The sequence below is a fragment of the Monopterus albus genome, unplaced genomic scaffold, assembly GCF_001952655.1.
Source record: "Monopterus albus unplaced genomic scaffold, M_albus_1.0 scaffold207.1, whole genome shotgun sequence".
Taxonomy (NCBI): domain Eukaryota; kingdom Metazoa; phylum Chordata; class Actinopteri; order Synbranchiformes; family Synbranchidae; genus Monopterus; species Monopterus albus.
The window spans coordinates 280,929-302,949 of record NW_018128087.1 but is presented as its reverse complement, the minus strand read 5'-3'; the positions used below and the strand labels follow the sequence as shown (position 1 = coordinate 302,949).

At 41.3% G+C, this 22,021-nt stretch overlaps 2 protein-coding genes across 5 annotated transcripts; one reads left to right on the top strand and one right to left on the bottom strand.

The window, feature by feature from the left end:
* The first annotated feature begins 138 nt into the window (after positions 1-138).
* Positions 139-6,794, top strand: bhlhe41 (basic helix-loop-helix family, member e41). The gene is made up of 6 exons (XM_020618579.1): positions 139-748; positions 833-899; positions 1,067-1,174; positions 1,279-1,390; positions 1,692-2,411; positions 4,113-6,794. Exons 1-6 carry the CDS (start codon positions 687-689, stop codon positions 4,379-4,381), a joined length of 1,338 nt encoding a protein of 445 aa, XP_020474235.1. The 5' UTR covers positions 139-686; the 3' UTR covers positions 4,382-6,794.
* Positions 6,795-7,928: 1,134 nt separating this feature from the next.
* On the bottom strand, positions 7,929-20,110 carry rassf8a (Ras association domain family member 8a). 4 transcript variants are annotated; one of them, XM_020618567.1, is made up of 7 exons: positions 20,009-20,110; positions 19,732-19,889; positions 14,645-14,831; positions 12,432-13,231; positions 12,108-12,305; positions 11,248-11,386; positions 7,929-9,714 (listed from the first exon to the last, which is right to left on the bottom strand). In XM_020618567.1, the coding sequence occupies exons 3-7, from the start codon at positions 14,745-14,747 to the stop codon at positions 9,593-9,595; spliced, it is 1,362 nt and encodes a 453-aa protein (XP_020474223.1). In that variant the 5' UTR covers positions 14,748-14,831; positions 19,732-19,889; positions 20,009-20,110; the 3' UTR covers positions 7,929-9,592. The 4 variants fall into 4 exon arrangements, with proteins under 4 accessions (XP_020474223.1, XP_020474224.1, XP_020474222.1 ...); XM_020618568.1 differs by having other exon boundaries at positions 19,732-19,886; XM_020618566.1 differs by having other exon boundaries at positions 19,732-20,110.
* Between the last annotated feature and the right edge of the window lie 1,911 nt (positions 20,111-22,021).

Genomic DNA, 22,021 nt, shown 5'->3' with positions numbered 1-22,021 from the left:
CGACGTGCCCCCCCCCCACCATGTTTATATTTTGTATTTGCGTCACACTAACCCCTATGTTTTCATTATAGATCACCATAGATGATATTCAGTTCTGGGAAAGTTGCCAGGTTTTGCTGCAAACAAAAGCAGAAAAACTACATCATTTTTAGGAGGAGAGTCTCTCCTCTGTGGGATCCTCTAAACTGTAATTATTTATGGCATAAAACCAGCCTGTGTGGTCGTTTGTTAGCCCGTGGTCCACTTGGTACAGTAACAGAAGCTCGATCTGCAAAGTTTGGGGAAGGACTGTGCAAAAACGCTGCTATACGCGAATTAATAGCCTGTCCCTCTTCATGTCTGTGCAGTTTTTCCTCCGCTACAGGTCGCAATGGTTACACTGCATCGCTCCTGGAACAGCGGTGATAGCTGCTGTAACACAGAGAAGGTCTAATTGCCGGACTTTGTGCTGGTGCAGGCTACACGTGAGTCGGAAGCTGTTTCTCGCCGGAGGCGCGCCTGCGCTCTAACCACAGCTCCGACGGCTTTGCAAAGTGGCAGCTCAGGAAACTATAGATATCAGTCTGAGGCGCAGCTCCACCGGAGGACACGCACTGTACATCATCTCCCCTTAGTCGTCCTTGTGTGGATAGTGGAATAACAAACATTACTCCAAGAATCTCAGGATAAGCAGCAACAGAGACGCGATGGATGAAAGAATACCGCATTTACAGGACAGGCAGTTCATGGAGCACGCAGATTTCTTGGGGTGAGTGTCACTTTTGGCAAACTCTGTTTAAGAAATTGTTATGACAACCTAGTAAATAACCGTGCATTTCCCTCGCTGCCTTAGGGTGGATTATCCTTCTCTCTACATGTGCAAATCCAAGAGAGGAATAAAACGGGAGGACGGTGGGAAGGTTCGCGCGTTTTTTTTAATACAAATCCTAATAACCAGTTTTTTTGTTTTGGTTAACCAGCATCTGAATATTCCTTGAACTCCACACAATTCATATGTTGCATTCTATAACTTCCAGCTTCCATATTTCTGTTCCAGTAGAGTAAACGCTTGTGTTTTTGCCAGCAGGACGCATACAAGTTACCACACCGGTTGATAGAGAAGAAGAGGAGAGACAGAATTAACGAATGTATTGGGCAACTGAAAGATTTGTTACCCGAACATCTGAAGCTGTCGGTGAGATCATGACATTACAATAGCGTTTTACGTGCTCAGAGAACCCGGTTTCACATGACAGAGATCTCGTAAACAGTCAGCTGAATCTTTGTTTTTCTCCATAGACGCTCGGGCATTTGGAGAAAGCAGTTGTCCTGGAGTTAACATTGAAACATTTAAACGCTCTGACTGCTGTCACTGAGCAGCAGCACCAAAAGATTATTGCTTTGCAGAATGGTAAGATCCACGTTGAAACTTCATGATCTTTTCCCGTGAGATTATGCTGCATTAGGCTTCATAAAACGTTAGGAAATGGGTATCGAGGACAGTATGCTCAGTTATAACAAGAGCACATTTGGTGAAAACCACAAAATCGATGAACATTATTGTTTGGCATATTTACATGTTAGAAAGACATATGTTCACAGACAAGTAAACGTGCTGTTGCCACGCATACACTTTATGTTGTCACTGACTTGTGACTAGCTACACCTTAAAGAGAGATCATCTGTTAAACTTTGCACTGCATATTTCGCAGGGGACCGACCGATGAAATCTTCCATTCATGCAGATCTGGATGCGTTCCACTCCGGGTTCCAGGCCTGTGCCAAAGAAGTCCTGCAGTACCTGAGTCAGTTTGAGAACTGGACCACAAGCGAGCAGAGGTGCGCGCAGCTCATCAACCACCTTCACAAAGTGTTGGCGCAGTTCCAGCCCGGTGCACCGTCACTCCAGCACCAGCTGCCTGTCGAGGACGCACGGGATGGGCAGAAAGGTGACAGCCAAGCCAACTGTGTCCCGGTCATCCAGAGGACCCAAGGCGGGGAGTTTAACGAGAATGACACAGACACGGACAGTGGATATGGCGAAGCTGAAAAGGGCGATGGCAAAGATAAAGAATGCGAGCGCAATAAGGTGCAGGGACCCAAGACAGTGAAGATCAAGCAAGAGTTTGGAGATGATCGCGCTGCCAAAAAGCCAAAGATGAACTGGTCTGGGAACGGGTTAGGGGGCGTAGACCCCACCAGGCCTGATCTGGCCTTTATGAACTCTCTGATTGGAATAAGCAGTGTGGGACAGCAGACACCAATTTGCATGCCTTTCTACTTCATCAATCCCTCGGCCGCGGCGTCTTATATGCCTTTCTTTGACAAAAGTAACATTGAAAAGTGCATGTACCTGTCGCTTTCCCCGGCTTGTCTGCGCACTTTGGAGCCTCTTTTCAGTCCAAGGACTCCCACTCTCCAGACAGCGACGGGTCACACGAGGCTGACACAGGCTCACCTGAGGAGCGCGAGGAAAGTCCCGCGAGTGACGAAGGGGAGGGTGACGTAGGTGATACGCCCCCGGAGAGCAAGTGTCCCGCACATGATCAGTTCACTGCTTGTCAGACGAGTTAATCCGGCTGTGTGAATTTGCTGAAGAGTTTTGTGCATTCATTTTTAAACAATCACGCAAATTTGAAAAACGAGACTTCGCAGAGGAGGTTCTCGTGTATAATATCTTGGTGTGACAAGGGGCAGTTGTGACAGCACGTGCCTTTTGCACCTATGATAGATTAATCAATCTGAATGATTATCGACAATGATTGACTCTAGAGTTGCCCTGGAGTTTTTTTTAATCCTCTTTGATAACATACTTTGAAATGGCAGCATTGGTGCCAAAACTTTGAGTACTACAGCAACGCGCAATACCCCAATCAGAGAGGCTCTTTGGATGTATGCAGTTGCAACTGACCTCTGCCAAGGTTATTAAGAGGTTGGCTGACTCTGACTGTAAATATTATTACCTGGGAGACAGTGTGATTCATTAATGTATAACGTGCACTAAATGGGCCTGTAAAAGAAGTGCTCCTAAAAGTGTAACGCCTACAGTACCTCATCCCAGCTTTGCATTGTAGGCTTATTTTGAGGCACATCATTGTCCCTCCAGAAGAACTGAATGGTACCGCCCTCCCAACACACACCATTTTCATCACTAACCACAAATACTAAAATCAGCTACTTTAACAATCGGATATAATAATGAGAGAAAGGGGAAAGGTATTTAATCTTGATTTCCCTCATTTCACCTTCCCAAATCCGAGTTTGCTCTGGTCCTTTAAATGATTGTTTTTGTGAGGAAAGAAAAAAAAAATCACTGAAATCATTAAGAATAATGGAAATGCAAAACCTTCTTAAGGGGCTGCCTGACCAACATACTGTACCTCTCCTGAATGAAGTATTTCAGCACCGAGATGCAGTAACTCTCGGTACCTCCAGGAAACATTGTAGGATAGCACCTTATAGATCTTTGATATTGAATGTACCTGTACTTTCCCAGTTGTTAAAGTTTGTATATTGGATGATCTTTATTCTTTGAGATGTAAAGTGCACTTTTTCTGCTTTTATCTCCCCCCAGCTGTCACATTATAATTTCAAAAGTTAAGCGCTGTACATCTCTTTGTGTTGATTTGTCTTGAAACAAAAATTATATATATAATATATGTATGATTTTATTTCAAAAGAGCAGAACAGAGATACCGGGTGCTTGTGACGATTCCATGCAGTAAAGTGGTAAGTAATTTGTCCAAATTTAACAAAACAGTGCTCCTTTCTAGTTCTTTCAAAGCAAAAGCATCACTACACGCCAGACTATCCATTATTCTGCATTATATGCTATCATCATGGAAAACCTCACTTTTCAAATATTTGACAAAAGTGGGAAAGAAAACTGTGGTCATGTCATGACGCCAACAGTTTTGTCATTTTAGGAACTTTGGCCTGTTTTCTGAGAATTCAAATCCTGCAAGCGTAGGGCTGTTCAGCTTTTTAAAGTTCCCCACTGATTAAACGAATGATTTTCGTTGTTGCATTGTATCGTTTTGCATACATGACATTGCTTTTGTAGTTTCCTTCAGCTGGTTTCGCCTAAAGTCTCTTATCAGCTGTTATATAAAGTGGCATGTGTCTGTAAATAGTTTTTGTGAATATACCACAAAATATATCGGCGGGGCCCGCGCCATCGGCTGTCGCTGTCCCCGGCTTGTCTGCGCACTTTGGAGCCTCTTTTCAGTCCAAGGACTCCCACTCTCCAGACAGCGACGGGTCACACGAGGCTGACACAGGCTCACCTGAGGAGCGCGAGGAAAGTCCCGCGAGTGACGAAGGGGAGGGTGACGTAGGTGATACGCCCCCGGAGAGCAAGTGTCCCGCACATGATCAGTTCACTGCTTGTCAGACGAGTTAATCCGGCTGTGTGAATTTGCTGAAGAGTTTTGTGCATTCATTTTTAAACAATCACGCAAATTTGAAAAACGAGACTTCGCAGAGGAGGTTCTCGTGTATAATATCTTGGTGTGACAAGGGGCAGTTGTGACAGCACGTGCCTTTTGCACCTATGATAGATTAATCAATCTGAATGATTATCGACAATGATTGACTCTAGAGTTGCCCTGGAGTTTTTTTTAATCCTCTTTGATAACATACTTTGAAATGGCAGCATTGGTGCCAAAACTTTGAGTACTACAGCAACGCGCAATACCCCAATCAGAGAGGCTCTTTGGATGTATGCAGTTGCAACTGACCTCTGCCAAGGTTATTAAGAGGTTGGCTGACTCTGACTGTAAATATTATTACCTGGGAGACAGTGTGATTCATTAATGTATAACGTGCACTAAATGGGCCTGTAAAAGAAGTGCTCCTAAAAGTGTAACGCCTACAGTACCTCATCCCAGCTTTGCATTGTAGGCTTATTTTGAGGCACATCATTGTCCCTCCAGAAGAACTGAATGGTACCGCCCTCCCAACACACACCATTTTCATCACTAACCACAAATACTAAAATCAGCTACTTTAACAATCGGATATAATAATGAGAGAAAGGGGAAAGGTATTTAATCTTGATTTCCCTCATTTCACCTTCCCAAATCCGAGTTTGCTCTGGTCCTTTAAATGATTGTTTTTGTGAGGAAAGAAAAAAAAAATCACTGAAATCATTAAGAATAATGGAAATGCAAAACCTTCTTAAGGGGCTGCCTGACCAACATACTGTACCTCTCCTGAATGAAGTATTTCAGCACCGAGATGCAGTAACTCTCGGTACCTCCAGGAAACATTGTAGGATAGCACCTTATAGATCTTTGATATTGAATGTACCTGTACTTTCCCAGTTGTTAAAGTTTGTATATTGGATGATCTTTATTCTTTGAGATGTAAAGTGCACTTTTTCTGCTTTTATCTCCCCCCAGCTGTCACATTATAATTTCAAAAGTTAAGCGCTGTACATCTCTTTGTGTTGATTTGTCTTGAAACAAAAATTATATATATAATATATGTATGATTTTATTTCAAAAGAGCAGAACAGAGATACCGGGTGCTTGTGACGATTCCATGCAGTAAAGTGGTAAGTAATTTGTCCAAATTTAACAAAACAGTGCTCCTTTCTAGTTCTTTCAAAGCAAAAGCATCACTACACGCCAGACTATCCATTATTCTGCATTATATGCTATCATCATGGAAAACCTCACTTTTCAAATATTTGACAAAAGTGGGAAAGAAAACTGTGGTCATGTCATGACGCCAACAGTTTTGTCATTTTAGGAACTTTGGCCTGTTTTCTGAGAATTCAAATCCTGCAAGCGTAGGGCTGTTCAGCTTTTTAAAGTTCCCCACTGATTAAACGAATGATTTTCGTTGTTGCATTGTATCGTTTTGCATACATGACATTGCTTTTGTAGTTTCCTTCAGCTGGTTTCGCCTAAAGTCTCTTATCAGCTGTTATATAAAGTGGCATGTGTCTGTAAATAGTTTTTGTGAATATACCACAAAATATACATGTCTGTCAATGTTGTAGAAGTCCATGGATTTTTTTTTTTAAAGATTGAACTAAGCAACTGTTGCACATTCCGTTAATGCTTTACACATATGCTGTTCTAAATTATTGCTGATGAGTTGTAAAATAAATATCAAAGCTAAACTCCTCAGGCGTCTTATTTAACACAGATTCTGTACATGTTTACAATCTCATACTATTGTGTGAATCTGTTCCAATAAATATCTACCTGTAATATTTAGGTCATGGCGAACATACATGATGTAAGACACCAAGAACTACAAGCAAGCTGCTCAGAATTAGTGTCACTAATAGCTTTTGTGAATAAACAGTACTGAAAGTCAAGCAGATAAAATGTTTCGTTTCCAACACTGAATCAGGTGACAGGTCACAGCAGAAGAATGTATAGTAAGCCAAGGCTTTTAACACGTCTTGTGATAAAAGATGATGAAGTGAGATTACCCCCAGTCTGTAGTGGCTGATGAAAAGCAAGGGGCCCCTCCCAGCTAGTCAAAAGCTTTAAGCAAGATCAAATCCAGTCCTTTGTTGTTACAGTAACCGGCTTAATGTAATTATTTTAATCTTTGTGCAAAATCACATCACACTTGGTACTAAATTACCCATGCTTTCTTGGCTTGACCTTGGCAACATATAATTAGTGCAACAGCATGCACGTTGCAACCCCTTTTCCGTAAACTTACGGTTTGACGGAACAAGGACCTTTATTCTTCACTTTGTATTTCTCAGTTCAAACTACAATATGATTTCTTCTTTTGTATCTTCATTCACTGGTGAGAGCAACTTTGAAAGCAGATACCAGATGCCATTCTCCAAGAAGCCAAGTAACATTGTGCATTAAAAGTATGAATATGAACTTGAAAAAGTGGTTCTTTGTTTTTCTCCCAGACATGTTACGTCCATGTTTTTATCATTACTCAGTAAATGTCTCCATCTATTGGTTGAACCTGGAAACTATTTGATGCATATTGCCAATTCATTCACGTTTACAATCAGTGTTGGGAAGGTGACTTTCAAAATGTAATTGTTACAGATTACTAGTTACATTACTTATGACATTTTTTAACAGGGTAACTGTTTTAATTACTTCGTAAAATTAATGTAACTTCTTACTTTTACTTTTCAAAAAAAGCTTTAAACTGGGCGATAAAACAAATTTAAACCAAACAGTGTAAACCTCACAACTGTACTCAACACTTATTACTGTCAAACTTCAACATAACTTCAGTTACATTACGTATTACTGGTGAAACAGAGTTTTTTCCATGAATCAGGTTCAGAAAGAACCAATCAAAGGCAGCTTTCAAAATCTGACAAACGCTGCCACATGAAAGGAGCCTAGATGTAGAGACGGCTCCTTGTTGACCATCCTACCGTTGATGGTGTTATTTGTCCCAGCAGCTTTACTGACCTGCACTGTCAGGAAATATGGCAAAAGAAGGCATTTAGCAAGGCGAAAAGATGGGAAGCGACAGAACAAATATTAAATACACATACAAGCGTTTTACTCAAAATAAGCTATTCGGATGTAGTCCCTTTGTAATCACCAACATTTTGATAAGTGTAATTTAATTACACATTTTTCTCAGTAACTGATTACAATTACATTTATTTTGTAACTTAATTACAGTAGCTACATGTAACTAGTTACTCCCCAACACTTTTTACCAAACATCTACAGGCAAACCTGTCAAACAGTTAACCCGAGCTCCAACTGTGACATCCAATTGTGTCAGATTGTTTATTGAATCATGCAACCCATATCACATCAGTAGCCAGATACAGCCACACATCTGTCACACATCTGTCAACACTTTGCAGTATATTAAGGCAAAACAAACAAACAATAAAAACAGGTTATGTACAATCGACATCGTACAGTTCTCTAGAACATATAGTTGTAAACAGTGACCACAGCTACGTCTCATCCCAGGGCGGAAAATGCACTCAAGTGGTTTCTTAAAGGGAAACCAGCCACATATGTATAGACAATCATAAACTAATCTAAATTTAAGGATTTTAAAACAGGTCTCTCCGTACAATGACAAGCAGAGACACACTGTGGTAATGATATGCGTTTTGTTACAGGGTGGTCTTCCCTTCCTGGGTGACAGTACTGATCCAAACTACAGTGTACAGTATGTTGCATGGCAAGAAATAATCGGATTAAAAATCAATGCATTTTACAGCACATAGTTTTATGGTTTAATACAGTAGCAAAGTGGAAAGCACTATCAATAATGCTCCATTGACATTTCTCCAAAATACTGACAGATTAAAGATAATTACAGTTTCCTCTTTGTTGCTGTGCGATTGCCATTTCTCTCTGTGCACTCTCCACCTACATTCGATCTCAGCTGACAATGTTCTTTGTCTCAATGTTTCTACTAAAGCTTTACTGTACATTGTTTGAATACGCCAACCGCATAATGAGTATAAGGCACTTTGATGTGATTAGCAGCTGAACTACAACCTAAAAGGGGCTTCATATATTGGCTACTCTGACTCTACAGATGCACGCAAACTTCTCGTTAATCGTCGACTTACTCACAAGCATACACACTGTAGCTGTAACTGTTCATTGTACTATTACATGCCACCTTTTTTTTCTGATTCAACTAACTAATTTACTGTACGGCACGTTCTCTGCACATCCTCATATGGCTATATTAGCATCACGATCATGCATTAAGACGTCCTAATCTTTGGCTGCCAATCCTTACAGCAAAACAAGCAGAACACACTTGGCAAAAATATACTGTGTAGTCATTTAACAAGGAAAACAGCTTAAGAGGATAATTAACACTGTTTCATGATGCAGATATCACTGTGGGAATGAAGGCGCTGCATTTTTGTAACTGTGAGTGCACCACTTTGGAGTAAAACAACCATTCACTAAATAATGGTGAAATATAAGTAAACATTTACAGTAAGTCATCTGTTTGGTACATACACAGGAACATTCTTCAGTAACAAAACTATTAACCATTTGTGCATAGTTTCAACATGAACAGAGTCAGAGCTACAGGAATAGATTCTGATATGCAAAATGATTGATTATAGTTTCTCTATAGACCCGAGTGGGTCCTTCATTACTTATATAGGAACTTGTCATTACATCAGGCAAAATGTGTTCACGGCAGAGATGGCATACAGAAATATAATTCATAGATTCAAATACTAAGATTCCCAAGAATACTGTTCAAAAGGCAATAGTTTAGAATCATGATGCTCGTGATGAAAGCATTACAAATCATTCAGCAGGTACTAAAGTGAGAGTAAAAGTACATTAAGTGTTTACAAAAGAAATTCACAACAGTCTGATTCTTTATGAAGTCCTAACATGTTCAGAGACTGTGCTGCTGTTTTTCTTCATGTCATAATGTCCAGCCGTATTCCTTTACCACCAAGTGCTCAGAAACTTCCATTTAACGATCACTATTGTTCAGTATTAGTCTTCACACTCAAGGCTGCCAGGCAAATGAAACAACAGTGCATAGTGGTGTGCTACTGAGGTAGCCTGTACTAAGACATCTGTTTACAAAAGGGTTCTGGGGTAAAATGGGCCCTTTAAGGAGACAAGATGTGTTCCCTCCATTCAGGACTGTCTCACACATAGATCCCCTCAGGGTTCAGGCCTGAACTGAGAGGACTGTGGAGCACTCGGATGTGATTGGACACCGGGTGGGACGAAACAGGGCGCTTGGACAAGCCAGACAAAGGAATTAAATCTGAGAAGAAATAAGAAAACAGCACTCTAAATGTAATTGTATATTAAAGTTTGACAGACAACGTGACAACCGAGTAAATGCAGTTCATTGATGAAGACAATAAGATTTGGTAGCCACCTTTGGAGAAAGATTTCTTGAACAAACTACTGCTGAAAAGGTCCAGAATGAACTTCAGTGTTTCAACGGTTTATCATTTTCACACTAATTTTTGTATGAATGAGAAAAAGTACTAAACTGCCTAAAAAAAATAATAAAAAAGCAAGTCCTGTGTGTGTGTGTGCTACATGACATTTCTGCTGTGGTACCACCAAGGGGCAGTATTGAGTCATGCAACTTCTCAGCCAGCAGCGACCGTTACATGTGAACTGAAAGGTTACAACAAGGACAGAAACGCTCAATTCAATACTCTCACAAGTGAAAAACCATTAAATTGAATAAAGAGGCCCACTGCAGCGATGGAGTGCATCATGCAATTATGTCATGCGGTCAGAAGTGAAATATTAAGTTTGATTGAGACTGTGTTAACTGTTCTATTACAGATTTGACCTACAATCAAATCAAGGAGGTGTAAACTTAACGATCACTGTTAAATGCGCTTCTCCACATTTCACACAACCTTGCATTCATTTAGGTGGATTGAACTTTTGTTTCCTCAAATTCGACTCGAACACCAACTCCAAAATACAGCATTTAAAACCTTGCATTCATTTAGGTGGATTGAATTTTTGTTTCCTCAAATTCGACTCAAACACCAACTCCAAAATACAGCACTTACCCACTAAAAATGCATTTTTTATTAACACAAGTTAACCAATTCTTAAGGCAGTGGGCATGTGGAACACTAAATCATTCTTAGGCATGCTTGGGAATTAGGGTTAAACTTAATGTTTATGTTTGTATATGAAGACATACATTCATTCCTGTGCTTGCAGTCTTGTTTTTTTTCATATGTTTGGCCACATTTTCACATTTTCTCAGTAAAGATGAACAACTGCTGTGAATGTTACATGTATGCAGAGGTCACTTGTTTTAAGTGGCTTGATTTGGTGTGTAGAATATCTATTTTGTGGAAAACAAGCTGTTACTGTCACAGTCTCACACACACTTGAACCTTTAGCATGCTGTCAAGACATGAGGCAGAAAAACAACAAGCAGGAAAGACTTTCTCAATGCATAGACAGACTCAAACAAAAGCTCACGTGTCGCCTCTGTGAACGGCAACCAAAAGGCAACATTTGTCATTTGCACTTTAACATCAGATTAAGTTGTAATAGCTGTCCTGGGTTAGCCCAGAAGAGTTCAGACCACTGAGATGTAACTGACCCCTGTGTCCCTGACTACCAACTGTACGTACAAGGTCAGTTTCTTCTTTATCATCTGTGTCAATATCAGGAGATACCCGGGTATACCTAACACTGTCTGCTGAATGTTACTGTCCTTCTGTAGTTGAAGAAAGATCAGTTAAATCTCTAACACTGAATAATATTCATCAAGAGAAAAAAAGCCTTTAAAACAAAATGACATTAACTTTACCATGACTGCTGTGGTTAGTTTCATCCTCACTGGGTTCAGCTGGCAGCACTGTGACCTTGGTGCCGGTCTGCTTGATGAACTGCTGCAGGTTAACCTGCCTCAGCTCCTTGGTCAGCTGTTCCAGCTCGTGCTGCATGTCCTTCAATGAAACAGCACAGCAGAAATTTGTCGGGAAACAGGAAAGCAGCTTGAAGCCGACTTGTACAGGCACAAAACATATGGCTGTGCTTGATTATTTTGATGTTTAGGCCCTATTATTGACCATGCTGTATTTATATTCACTTTATTTAACCAACTAACACTACCACTATGGCCATACGAGTGACTGCTTAAGACCGACACCTGTACCTCTAACTAGAATACTGTACAGTATCATAATCCAAGGTCACTTTTACTAAGCCATTCCTCACATCATTTGTCACATACAAAAAACCCTAACAAAGGGTTTTTCTAACTGATTTGATGTGTGAATCATTGAAACACACACCAGAAAGCATCCTCTTATTATATGCAGCAAAAAAACAACATTCAGCATTAATTAAGCACAAGAACAAAAGGTTTTTAAGGTATTCTGATTCTAAACTGAATTAAAAGTATTCCACTGCTTTAACAATGCGCTTCCATTTAATAATAAACCATCTGGTTTTATTCCATGCATTCTTCTTCCTTATCAAAGCCTGACACCTACAGTACATCGTCCACAATGCGACCTGACCACTGACAGTTTGGCTAAAGGTTTGATGTCATGCTAGTAGTGGCTAACGTAGCCTTGGGCCACTAGGCTCAAGCACAGATGATGATGGCGGGTCTCCCTTATCAATGTATCACCCTGCAGCCCTATTTTATTTAGAAAAACACACCTGGATTTTCTTGCTGCTTTGTCCAATTGACCTGTCCACAGCTCTGCAGCTGCTCTCCAGCTGGACAGCCTGTCTCTCCTGGGCTTTCAGCTCTGTTCTGACCCTGAGGACCTGAGCCCGAGCCTCCGCCTCGCTGACCCACTGGGTCTCCTGCCGCTCCCTCTGCAGCCGCTCCTCTTCCAGACCTGCCTCTACACCCTTATGGAACAAAGAAAGAAAAAGAAGGAAAGCACATACTTCAATATACAACATAACCATAACTCATAGCAGATCAACTAAGATGTGGGAAAACAACTAAATCTTTTAGTAAAAGATTCAGCACACCTGCATCATTGCCAGCTTTTCTTCAATCTCCAGTTCACAGCCCTGCAGGTGTCCTCGCAGCTCCTGTAGTTTTTCTTCCAACTGTCTTTCACTCTCTAATTCAATCTGTAGCTCAGTGGCCCAAAACTCCTCCTCCTCCATCTCCACCTCATTCTTCCTCAGATGTCTCTCCAGCCGCAGGATCTCTTCTATCAGCCCTCCTCCACCACCTGGGTCCCCAGTGCACCCTCCACCTCGCCCCCCTCGCCCTTCAGCCCAGGCTTGGAGCTCAGCCTCATAGGCTTCCAGCTTTCTCTCCAGCACGCTGAGAGTCTCTCTCTGTAGACCGACTAGTCTGACCAGATCTTCCATGTGACAGGCCCACAGGCCAGGGGATACATTCCTGATTGCTGGTCCTGTATGGTGGTGATTCCCACCATTTCCCAAGAGAAGTCTCCGTTTAGCCTCACCTTCCCCGATCCGGCCCCCGCTCAAGATCTCCCTTAGGCCTCGAGGTGCACCGGTGAATGTGAGGGACTTGTTGCGTGGTTCACGACGTCGGAGGGAGTGATCGTTGGGATGACGAAGCTTTGCAAGGGGAGGGAGGCTCTGCCGATGCAGCCCACGTTCAGGTCCCCTGAGAGGGGGTCCTTCTGAGGGAGGTCGCTCAGTTAGGGAGGGACCTGTACGATGCAGGATCAGCTGGACGTCACCAGCATACTGGCCCCAGGTGTTCAGAGAGGCCACAGGGCTCTCATGAGGAGCAAGGTGACGTTCAGTGTCCCGCCATTTTTCAACCAGAGTGTATCTCCCAGTGCGACCTTTAAATAACACAACAGAACAGCCCACTTAGAAATAACACGACTCGAAACAAATGTTTATGCTTGTAGATGTTTACACAACAATGCAAGAATATTTACTTTTAAAGCTAATTTAACCAATTGTGACCACTATAGACACCAGGAGACAGCCATTATATGCTTGCATTTGTTAATAACATGTTAAGAAACACCTGTCTTCTTTAATATTCAGCAACACATCCCACTGAAGTCAAGCTGGAAAGTTAAAATTTCAGCCAACTTGTCTTAATGTGGTTTCTGAAAACAGCTTACAGTGGTTTAGAACTGAGATGAGAGCATTAAATCTCAACCAGAGAGTAAAAATGCTAAAAAAAAAAATAAAAAAATAAAAAAAAGGCTAGAGGATAAAAGCTGCTGAGATCTGCATGGTTTCAGCACTACGAGCAACTCCTTCACATTCCATTTGATTCAGTGCTCGTAAAAAAGAAATTGCTTAATGCTGTTTAGAGAAAATTTAGACACAACACCTACAGACAGAAACACTTGTAAAATGCCAGAGTGACAAATCAATATTGACGTCTGATTACTCAACATGGTGTATACAGTTTTAATAGAAAACGGCAGAGGAGGGGGCCGTGTACTAAGCTTGGCAAGAGACGGAGGCATGAGTCACACTTTCCCTCCTCCTACCCCGTCCTCTGTGGGTAGTGATGTCACTACATTCTGCTCGTGCACCCATTCCTGAAGGAGCCATATGGGAACGAGGAGGTGCAGAGATGCAAGAATGTACCAATAAAGCTTCTGAATGTGACCCGGACTCTATCTCAACAGGAGTGTATGTTGTAGGCAGGAGACCCAAATACTTGTTTATTGCATAAGGACTTCGTTAACAAAAGGCAGTTTTATGCCCAGATAACAGATGTGTGTTAATGAATACAGAACAACACACTCCATGAAAAGGCTTCGCCGGTTGTATGTGGAAAAAATGTCAGTTTACAGGAATGCAATGAACGTGAATACCATATTAACCAACAGACATGTTAAAAGTCCTATTTTATAAACATCTACAGTAAAACAGAAGTGTTATACAGTCAGATGAATTATGGTGAAGCAGAATTTAATGGGCAACACACTGATGAACAAGAGCCCGGTTCCACTGGCATTGGATTGGTTTAAAGCGTGGTGGAGTGTTTGCCTGAAATTTCACCATCTCTCCATCAGTGTGACACGGAGGAGTACATAAACAGGAAAAGGAATAATTAAGTGACAAAGAATTCAGACAAGTGAAATGAAAACTGTCTTTTACTATTCCTTGTGAAACAACACCACCAACATAATCTCTGTGGTAGAACCAAACCATCAGATCACAGCTATACAATCATTAAACTGTTATATAAAAGATACCATTTCCGCTCAAAGGAATAAATTCTTTACCTATGGCCTGGGCTAGAGCAATCACTACTTCCTGGCAGGTGGTTGCCTCAGTGACCCCACAGATGACCCTCTGGACTCCATCCACCCAGACCTTAAGCTCCATGTTAGGTCAGAAGCAAGGGGACCTTCTGTGCTGTGTTGGCCTTGACATTATTAACAGGCAGTTGAAGTCACTCTGGCTGCTTCACTGGAAGCACAAGAGAAAACAGGAAGCATTTAGTCAGGAAGTTCTCAAGGCCAGGGTTTAACGCTCCGTTGCTTTTAACTAAAAAGTCTTAATAGACGTACAAACAGTTCCACCTGCGGAAATACTGACTTGACACAATTAATGAGCAGGAAATACAAGGTACAGTCTGGATGTTTTCACGGTATCTTAAGGTAAAAGGACTGCCCATTCCAGATTGGATTCATACAGCCAGACATGCCAGCACCAGCTGGCCATAATGCTGTTGTTTTGTTCTCCTCTGTGAATAGGAAGAGGCTGCCAGCATCTATTTCCCAGCACAGTTCCTGCTTTTGTACAAAAAATTACATGGAAGTAGTGAAGACAGAGCAGGAAGATAAACTCGGTTACACAGAGAGAGCAGGCATAGAGAGTAAAACAGAAAACGCATGGAAGTGTAGGAAGAAAAGGAGAGTCCTAAGATGAGAGAAAGTATTAGGCTTTTGTTTTTGGTGCCAATTACTTTTCACCGTTTTCACCACGTCTTTCACAGCATTGTTACAGCCTGCATCCTGTGCTGAAAACACAAAGATTAACTGGTGACTAACATGATCAAACTTAGAAAGCACATGTTATAAACATGAGGGTTACTTAGTGACAGTGTTTGGAAAGACTCATCTAAAGGGACAGGCCCTTCCAAAATGTTCAAGGACAGTGTACCGGGAGAGATTGGTATCATTTTCTCTAGGGATCTAACCTTCACTGCACCTACACGTCTGAGTCAAAAGGTCCTTTGTTCTTCAACCCTCCACCAATTACACTCTCCCAGCCTGTGTATTCCCTATCCGCATTCACAAAGTCATCCATACCAGCCTGTCCTTCCCACCCCCCGCTGCTTTTCTAAATATGGTAAAGACATTAAGAAAAGCTGCAAGGTGACATTTATAGAGCGCGACCACTGAAGCTGAAACTAATGATTATTTTCATTATTGATTATTCTATTTTTTCCTGGTTCCCATTTAAATGTTTACTTTATACAGTAACAAAGGTCACAATCGCAAGCCCGAGGCTTCTAACTGTCCAAAACCCAAAAGTGTTAAACAAAACAAAGAAAACTAACAAATCTCACATTTCATAAGCTTAAAAACAGAAAATGGCAACTTACAACATGTTTAGTGCACAAATGCACTACATGTGCACCTCATTCTGTATTAATCCAAGATGTGCAGTGTGCATGTCACCTTTGACGGTGGCTCTTGATGCGTTCACGGCTGGTTAGAAACCGCTTTTGTCCTTCATTCAGACTGCCCTTAAATGGCATTAACGACTGAGGGACAGAGAAGGGAAGGAAAATAGTCACACACAAGCACACTGCGAGAAAAATGGTGACCCCAAAACACTGTCACCATTTTGTTTAACCTTTTTTCCAGGGGGCTGTGGAAACACTAATAGGGACGGAGGACATCTTGATGCAAAGCAGGCATAGTGGGATCAGTCAGGGGGAATGTTTGGATACACCAGAAGGGGGAAGGGAAAAGTGGCTAAAAAACCAGACATGACAACGCACTCTGTAAGACTACTGCATGGAATACTGTATAATACTGTAATAATAGTTGTAAAACTAAACAAAATACACAGACAAAAAAAAAGAAAAAAAAAAAAACACATGATCAAATAGAACAGAATATTTCATGGTCAGCAAAGACAAAACAAACGGGCTGATTCAACGCTTCTTCCGTGCATAAGCTCAAGAAGATACAGCAAGGCATTTACAAAAGTCGCTCTGGTCCAGGCTCGTGATATTTATATTCATTAACATTAACCCAGAAAACCCAAGTGATGATGGAGGCACAGTGGTGTGGGGCACAGTGCCATCCTGAGCTCTGCACACTCCATTCCTCTGGCCTGTCAAAGCCACAGCCTGGGAACAAGCCCACTGCACCGATTTGTGCACTGGGCTTCTGCCAGAATGGCATTTCATGGCACCTACGAGGACTTCATTTCCTGTGAATTCTAGATAATCAACTGCAGCAAAACCTCAGACTCAGATGACTAAAGCGCCTGCATTCATTTGTTTCACTCTTGTATCGGTTGAGTAGTGTTGACTCAAGATGCACTCCCCTCAGAGCGGTGAGGCTGCTGGTGACAGTTCTCCAGGCCTACAGGAGCACATGGAGCTGGCAGGGAAAAGGCTGGTGTAAACAACCTACCATATGCTCCTGTGTGGGCTCCAACACAACCAACACACTGCAGTATCATACACCATGATGGTGTAAGGTAAGAGTTTTTACTGTAGGAGCTTAAATGTGGCGCTGCTTTTTTGGGGGGGCTTTGGAGTTTGTAAAGTATCCTGAACTTAGCCTGAGTAGTTTGCTGAAAAAAGGGGATATTGGAGGAAAACAAAATGGGCATTGAGTACATTAAAACAAAACCAAGAGTGGGGCAGCCACTGAACCAAGCTAAGAAAAATGATCTTACAGGAAAAAACTCATTTTCCACAGCTTCTCCCTCCATGAATTGATGCTGTTACACTCTGATTCCTCTCAAATTTACTTCAATAAAAGTGGAAAACAATATAGCCTTTTCAGAAAGCACTGAAATTTTGACACTAGGTTTGAATTCATTTATATCCAAGTCGCTAATTAGACCAAGTATCAGATTTATTGTATAAGGTTTCTGCTCTACAAAACTCCCCCACACTGCTGTTAATTAAAGACAATGGGATACTCACAGGCTGAAGTGACATCAGTCTGTTCTAGTACTTACAGTAAACCCCCTTGTCTATTACTAACCCAACTTGAATTTAAATTGCACTCCCTGTAGAGTAACATGTAGTTAGTAGTAATTTATACCCTGCTGTAATCGGTAGCAGATCTGTTGTGAAATAGATCTCCATGAGCAGTCAGAGACAGATGCTGATTTACTGTGGAGGCACTGGTGGTAGCTTGGTCAGAACAAACTGGAGGAATTTTTCCAAATTGTCATTAAGTGCTTCAACACTGTACAATATGTAGACTTAAAGCATATTTGGGTGGCACCAGTATACCACCAATGTAGTATACACGGGACCCCCCCTGTGGTTAAAAGCCTCTTACAGTGGGAACAGGATAAAGAAGTTCATCATCACAAATATACCAGCCTCGCTTCAATACTCTCTGCAAATGCAAACATCACAGGGCATGGCAACGAGATGGTCCTTGATCCTGTAGAGTGGAAACTGATAAAATCCAGGGTATGCATTCCTGGGCTGTGAGAATGCAACGGGCCATGACTGAGAGATAAGAAATCTATGGGTCTTTCCGCACAGTGATTTTGATTGCTATGCAACAGATACACAATGACACTTCGAGAAACTGCACCCAAGGTAAAGCTTAAGACAGATAATCAAGAGTCTCATTTGCATTAGTCTACATTCTACACAATGAGAAGACATAATCCCTGCAATAAAAAGAATTGTTCATTTATATGCAATCAAAGGTGACACTGTACATTAACCAGAGGCTAAAAGACAGCTGTAAAACCCCTTTTGTGTGTTAAACTTTTGAACACTGTAATGCAGCACGCCTGCTTAAAGTATTAAGTCATTCCAAAATATTGATAAAAAAGGAACAAGTATCGGCCAGCACTTGCTCAGAGTTTGAGCTTCAACTTTAATTTTGCGGTATGAAGTCTGGGGTGTTTGGGATTAAACCCACGTCCAGTCATGCTCCACACCCACAGCTCTAGTGAGCTCTCCTGTGGCCCCTGCCCTGGAGCAAGCCCCTCTCCCCCTCCACTCTCTCTCTCTCTGGTTGCCTGGCTGATGTTAAACTATTAGGCACTGGAGCAGCTTCCCCTATTTGGGAGGTCAGTGCTGGCAGGATCCCGAACATCTGGACGGCACGTTCAGCCAGCTATAATGCCGCCTTTGTTCCCTTGCCATATTCACTGCTCACTAGCCAGCTTTAAAGAACCAGCGGGGCAGGCAGCAGGCTCCTGCACTAGAGAAGAGGCACAGCGGGGCAGCAAGAGGCCTCTGGCCAAGATTTACATGTCAGAGCTGTTTGCAACACATCATTTGGTGTTGAATCACTCTCTTGTACATGAATTTTTATAGAAGCGAAACGGTTTTACAGCAGCAGTTGAAATGGCAACCACATAGGAAGGTGGCACAACTTATTTATTTTTCTAATTTGTATGTAGTTCTTTGCAGTCTGGTCTCCATGCCGCTATGATGCCACTAAACAAAGCAAAGACAAGTGAATTACATGATTCTATTTCTGATTTAAAGCAGCCCTCTAAGATCACAAAGCAGAGGACAGGGAGACTAAAACCCGGACTGAGTGCTGCAACTACACAGGTTGGTTCTGTCACACCTGGTGCATATTAGTACATTATGTAGTGAAGAGACAGTATAAATAAAATGAACTGTAACTGTAACTTTATATCTAGACTCTGTTAGGACTACTGATGTCTGAACATTGCTCAGACCATGAGAGATATTGTATTTGCAGAAGATGCTGAACCTGATGACAGTCAGTTGTGTGGAAAAGGGCAAAGCAACAGTTTAAGTATGTTCAACAAAATGTAAAGGCCTAATATGATAATACCGCAAAGTGACAGTCTGAATCGGCCGTCAGTGTCTACAAACGCTTTTAACTCAAACTACAGATAAAGAAACAACGAATTCGCTTGATGTTTCGGCCCTATAATCATCCAGAAGGACAGGATGCGTTAGTGCTTTTAAAAAGAGATCTCTACCTCTTAGTTGGTGTCGAGCGAGACTGGGACGAGGTTGGAGAAATGGCGAGAAGGGGCTGTAGTGAGCGCAGAGAGTAGCCCAACTCTTCTACTACAGAAATGTTTCCGTTATCTTCGCCTCACAACTACAACGGGCTCATCTGCTGCACATTCTGCTATAATTAGGTCCATGTATTGGTCTTACCTTTATGGCACAAATAAGATTCGGCTCAGGGCTCCCTATCTGAAGTGAAGTTTAGGAGGAAAACACAGGTAAAGATGCGAATTCCGCAACATTTGTCCTCCTTCACCATTGCCCAATGAATCACTTCCAACGAACTGCGACAAAGTAACGTTTGACTGCTGGACAAAAACAGAATACAAGGTTACGGATGCCTCGAAAAAACAGATAACGATATGTTGGTCCTCTGTCCGAAAGTTTGCTTCGGTCTTCTCTGTGCGCTAGCCTTTTGGGGGCTCACCAATAAGCTGCGGAAAAAGCCCCTCTCCCCGTTTCAGTACCCCTGCTGGTAAATACATCACATTGGAACTGGGACACCGCAAGGCATTGTGGACTGTTTAAAGCTGCAATACACTGAGTGGGGAGGCCACCACCGGCCAGCTTTTGTACTTCCAAGAAATCTAAACAGCAGGAGAGAAGGATAGACTCTTCTTTCGATAAGATACTGACATAGCAAACCATATATAAAGAAATAAATCATATATTATAAATATATTCAAGATTCAAGATTTTTATTCTCTATTTATGCATAAACACACAGTCTAGGCATATAGAAATTCTTGTGCAGGGCTCTTCTGGAGTTAAGTTAAGAGTTTAAAGCCAAAAGAACGAACACCTAGTCTAAATATAAGATCACCCAAGAATACAAAATACAAAAAAGAAGAATACCCAAGAATACAATATAGTTGATAAAATTATGGGTATCTTATTCCTATAAGATAGCAGGTAAAATGGGGAGTTTCAGATATGGCACATGGTATTGCACATAGTGTAACTGTATATGGTCTTCTACTTAGTAGGGTAATGAGGGGTTATTGGACAGGTTTTTCACATTTTGTATTTGCCATCAGTCTTACTGTGGCAGGGAAAAAGTTGTAAAATCTTGTTCTGTGTGTGATGATACTGTCCGCTCTGCTGTGTCTGAGGTTGTGGGTGCAGTTTTTGTGTCCGAACAGAGTGTGAGCTGGGTGGAGTGGGTCTCTAATTATGTACTCTGCTCTTTTGCGACAGTGCTGTGTGTATATTGTGTCCATAGCAGGAAGTTCAGTCCCGATGGTTCCCTAATATATAAAATATATAGAAATAAGACATTATCAGCAGGGGCTAAAGGTGACAGGGTCAAACCAAAAATCATGAAACCGTTGGTTGGCTTGTTTGCACTCTGAATGTTCTCAAGGCACTTTATTAATGAACAAGAGAGGTTGAGAGTCCTCCAGGGACCAAACAAAGACATGTAAAAGTAAAAGTGGTTCATAAAAGACCAAAGAAATTTGTGCTTTGCATTCATTCAAAGACACTGCAGGATCAAATCATTCAAATCATCAAAACCACTCTTTTAAAGACTGACAGCCAAAATGAATATTATGTTGCGAATGTTAGGCTGCAATTACAGCACATAAATCTAAAATTTAAATGGTCAGAAATAGCCTACCATGCAGTTGAAGCACAAAAACATATTTCACATACAACATGACATACCACAAAATAAAAACTGTCTCTTACAACAAATGTGTTGGTTAATGACATAAAACTATGCAAATTATTTTAAAAATTAATAATTAAACATGGTAGGCTATAGAGCACTAGTCTTAATGCATATTGTGAAAGAAACCGATGTAAAACAGTCAATATGAAATAAACAGTAGACTTAAACAGGAGGTAATGTAAAAACTATATTTTCACTTCATCTGGCATATAATATATACCTGCACAAGTACTTTGCAAAAGACGATGAATTAAAACCCAGATTGAACTGAAAAAGTGATTAACATTTAGCAAAAGGACCACATATAAATGGAGGCTTACTGCCCTCTTGTGACAGTATAGACTTTCCTGTTGTAATATAATGTCAGCTGGACTGCTGTCTATATGTTCCATTCTCCAAAATCTGGGTTTCCAGCTGTGGTGTAATCAGCAGGTTTAAGTGCTCTTAGTCATCAAGTCTGATTAAATCATGATTACAGTTTTATTCTTTGAGCACAAAATATTCTCTAAAGATGCACTTCATCTTAGTAAAATAATCATGCTACGTCATTATAGACCATTGTCACGGTGGATATTTTAATCTGTCATAGCAGGACAGCAATAAAAAGGATGTCAGTGATGACTCTTTTCCATAAAGTGCCATTGTTATTATTAATATCAGACACTTTCATGCTAAGAAGTATTAAAATGCTGCAAAAAAGGGTTTATTGTTGTTAAATCAGCTATTTTCCATACATGTTATAGCATCTATCAGTAGAAAATGTAATGA